This window comes from Entamoeba dispar, genomic scaffold (assembly GCF_000209125.1).
Source record: "Entamoeba dispar SAW760 scf_1105229458665 genomic scaffold, whole genome shotgun sequence".
Classification (NCBI taxonomy): Eukaryota; Evosea; order Mastigamoebida; family Endamoebidae; genus Entamoeba; species Entamoeba dispar.
Genome location: NW_001853306.1, coordinates 1 through 4,023, shown reverse-complemented (window position 1 = coordinate 4,023; position 4,023 = coordinate 1). Strand labels below are relative to the sequence as shown.

General features: G+C 29.1%; 1 protein-coding gene across 1 annotated transcript, besides 2 other annotated features; it reads right to left on the bottom strand.

Annotated features, from left to right (window-relative positions):
* The first annotated feature begins 42 nt into the window (after positions 1 to 42).
* Positions 43 to 65: a sequence feature (AT_rich).
* Positions 66 to 1,348: 1,283 nt separating this feature from the next.
* On the bottom strand, positions 1,349 to 2,938 carry EDI_132920 (formin 2,3 and collagen domain-containing protein, putative; the record flags this gene model as incomplete). Its single annotated transcript, XM_001734820.1, has 1 exon — positions 1,349 to 2,938. One exon carries the CDS (start codon positions 2,936 to 2,938, stop codon positions 1,349 to 1,351), a length of 1,590 nt encoding a protein of 529 aa, XP_001734872.1.
* Positions 2,939 to 3,644: 706 nt separating this feature from the next.
* Positions 3,645 to 3,665: a sequence feature (AT_rich).
* The last annotated feature ends 358 nt before the right edge of the window (positions 3,666 to 4,023 follow it).

Genomic DNA, 4,023 nt, shown 5'->3' with positions numbered 1-4,023 from the left:
TATACATTTTATTACATTAACTTTTATGACAATAATAACCACAATTAATATTAATATAAATTAATGTTTGTTACAATGTGATAGTTCACATATATCACATATAAGATAATACCTTTTGATGTATCTAAGAAAATTTATGTATGAATACAATAACAGTTTTTTATTACTTAAGTCTCACAGGTAACATCAAGTTCATTGAAATTGACTCAGTATTACTTAGTCACTAAATAATGATATAAAGTTAAACATTATTTATATAAAACTACTTTGAAAATAATAACATAGAGTTATTTCAATTAGAATATCTTTTTAGTAAAAATAGATAATAATCAAAAAGAAAAGACATCGAATGTGTCTATTGAAAATATTCCATTGAATAACAAAGTCAAGAAAAAACAGTTCAAAAATGTATTTTTCTACAAACATATCAAAATGTTTATTCAAAGAAATAATCAGTAAAACATAGACAATATTATGTACAAGTTTAACATGCTAATTGGAAGAATAAAACAAGAGAATTAAGATTTAAAAAAATAGAACAAGATACAAGAACACATGAATTATACAAGAAAACTCTTAATACAAAATATTGTTTAAGATTTAGATATTAAAGGAATATTAGAAAGAATGAAGACAGAGAAGAAAAATTTAGTAGTTATATTATACTCTTATTAGATTGTTATAAGAAATTAACTCAAAAAATTGTGGACTTCAAAAATATTAGATAAAAACAACACGGATAGCGAAATATGGCTGATAAGAATGGTTGTAATAAATTTGATACTAAATAAAAATAACACTTGAATTTATCACTTATTTAAGGAACGATTAGGTACAGTACAACCAAAGTTATTTTTAATTAAATGAAAAACCGACTAAAATATGTACGTCTCTAGGAATTGAAGAACAAAGAATATTATTCCTAAATATAATCAATTCCACAATTTTAATAATCAACCAACCTAAGAATAGTCAAGAATGTAATGAAGAAAAAGGCAAGAAGTTATCCCTTTTTAAAGTAATCTTCCAAAGTTATCAAATTATCAGATTTGACTAAGCTCAAAGAGATTACAAAATTCACACTATATAATTTTCATTTGAAAGTATTATATTGGTAGAAAATATAAAAGAATGTAGTGTGTTTATATTGTTTGATCATTTTTTTGCACAACTAATTGGTGTGAGTAGGATTGTGTTCCAAACATCTAATTTATTTTTTATGTAGAATTTAAAGACCAGAGTATAACTTTCTATTTCTATGATAATTTATAAAAGAGATATGAAAATATTTTTAATTTAAGTTCCAAAAAAAGAATAGAACCTTTTTATTAAAAATGAATTACCCTTTTTATTCTGACCATTCATCTGATGAATCATCATCTTCTTCATATTCATCATCAGCAATATCTTTTCTTCTATTAGCCATGACACCACATAGCAATGAGGTTAAATCTCCTTTTTGTTGAGCTGTTAATTCTTCTTTTGGTGGTTGAAGGACTCTATCAGTAGATTTCTTAAGAGATGTACCTCCACGGATCTGGTCTAGAAGAGATGGTGCAGAGACTTTAGGTGTAGATATATTAGATGGTGGGTTATTCAAAGATGGAGGAGGTGGTGGTGGTGCACCAGAACTTGTACCACGTGCTGGAGGAGGAGGTGGTGGTGGTGCGTTAAGAGGAGGAGGTGGTGGTGGTGCATTTAGAGGAGGAGGTGCACCAGAACTTGTACCACGTGCTGGAGGAGGTGGTGGTGGAACTCCATAAGATGCAGGAGGAGGTGGTGGCGGTACTCCATAAGATGCAGGAGGAGGTGGTGGCGGTACTCCATAAGATGCAGGAGGAGGTGGTGGCGGTACTCCATAAGATGCAGGAGGTGGTGGTGGTGGAACTCCATAAGATGCAGGAGGTGGTGGTGGTGGAACGTTATGATGTCCACCGTATGAAGGAGGAGGCGGTGGCGGTGCATTAAATGACTGAGTTGGCTGTTGGTTGTATGTAGCTTTTTGAGAAGGCTGTGAATTTGACTTTGATTTAGAACCTCCTTTGCCAGGGACACGAGCACTTACCCATCCTGTTTTAGCTGGTTTACGAGCAGTTTGAGTTTGTTGAAGAACATGCTCGTCAACATTTCCAGTTGTTTTCAATTGATCTAATAAGTCAGAAGGGAGTTGACCAGCATCTACCATTTGTTTAATAGTGATATAAAGTTGAGTAACTATTTCTTTATTCGCTAAGTGAGAAGGTTTTAAACGAGCAGATTTTAAGATTTGTTTCAATTCACTAGAGATACCAGAAAGATTTACATAACTTTGTTTTTTATTTGTCATCAAAGCACGTAACTCTCTAGGGATATTAGACTTAGACTTTGATAATTTATTAAGCCAAGGCTCGTATGAAATGAACTTATCACCAGATGACGTTAATGAACTACCAGTAGATTTAAAGAATAAAGCAAATGATCCAATAATAGAACCAAAAGTAGCTCTATTAGACATAACAGTTACTTGTAAATGACTCATTAAAATTTTTTGTCTTTCTTTTTCTATACGTTTGTACTCTTCCATAGCTTCTTTAAAATTAGAAGTAGATGCAGTTTTCTTTTCTGCATTAGATAAGTCTTGATCAAATTTTTTTCTTTCTTTTATTGTACTTGTTGATAATTGTTGTACTTCTTTACTTCTAGAAGTGTATTCTTTTTTAAGAGAGTCTAAAAGCATTGATGTTCCTTGGTTGATACTTGTTTGTCTTCCATTGTACAAATCACAAAGAATTTCTCTAACAACAGCAATTCCTTTATTAAAATCTCCCATTCCAGTTTCAGCAATTCCATCAAGAGCTGTAATAACTTTTACTGTGACTTGGTTTAAAGCAGTTTCAGTTTCACAATATTGTTCTAAAGTTTCAATAACTTTTTTTAAATTTGGCAAGACCTTTTTCATATTATCTTGCAATGCGTTTGTGAATTCAATCATTTGCTTTTCTTCTTCTTTAGATTTTAAATTGAAATCATCTTTCTTCTGTGTCATTAGTTTAAAAATAATTATTTTGAGATGCACCAATCATTTTTTGCTTTTCATATTCTTTTTTTATAACACAAAAATTTACAACACATAATTTTTCAATTCATTAGTAACATTTTTTCCTTTTTTATTCCGTTATTTTTCCCTATTTTTATTAAAAACTTAGAAAAAACTTAATGATAATTTGAATTCTTTCTTAAAGTATTGAAAAGCAATAATAAGTAGTATATCAAAGCAAAAGGAGTAATAACTGATATCCGAGACAACTTGGATTTGTCAAAAAGATGGATTTACTAATACTCAATCAATATTCCCATAAACATAATAAATTTATTTCTATTTTCATTAACTGATTTTAGAGCTTTTATAATATCTTAAAGGTAAGAATTCGAATTTAATAGTGTCTGAGTGTTTAGAAGTACCCGTTCATAGTCGGTATCTTTATAAACAAGGACAATGACCAAATCAATTGACATAAATGGTTCATTGAGTGAAATGAAATAATCTTTATTACTAAAAGATTTAAAACATCTAATTCTTGATGGCAGTGTTTGTTATAACAAAAAGTGGATAGTTAATTTAAAAAAATAAAGCTATAAAGCTTTTTTTTGTTGTGTGGTTCTTGTTATTTAATAAATAAATTTATGAATTTGTTTGAATATTAGTATTTTCTGTATTCAAGTTATATTATTTGGAAAAGTTATTCAAAATAATAATTTAAGATATTTTGGTAATAATGAATAGTTTCATGGAGATAGTTCATTGTTGTATTGTATGAAGAAAAGAAGAAGGATAGAAATAAGTTGTAAATTCAAATTTTAAAATTGTTATTTTCATATTTTTTAGAAAATAGAAACTATAAAACTAAAAGATATAAAGAAAACATAATGAATGGTATTTGTACTATGCTTTCTCAAGAACAACGAAATTCTTTAAAGTCAAAACATATATTGATTGTAGGTCTTGGAGGTGTTGGTTCATATACTGCTGAAATTCTTGCACGA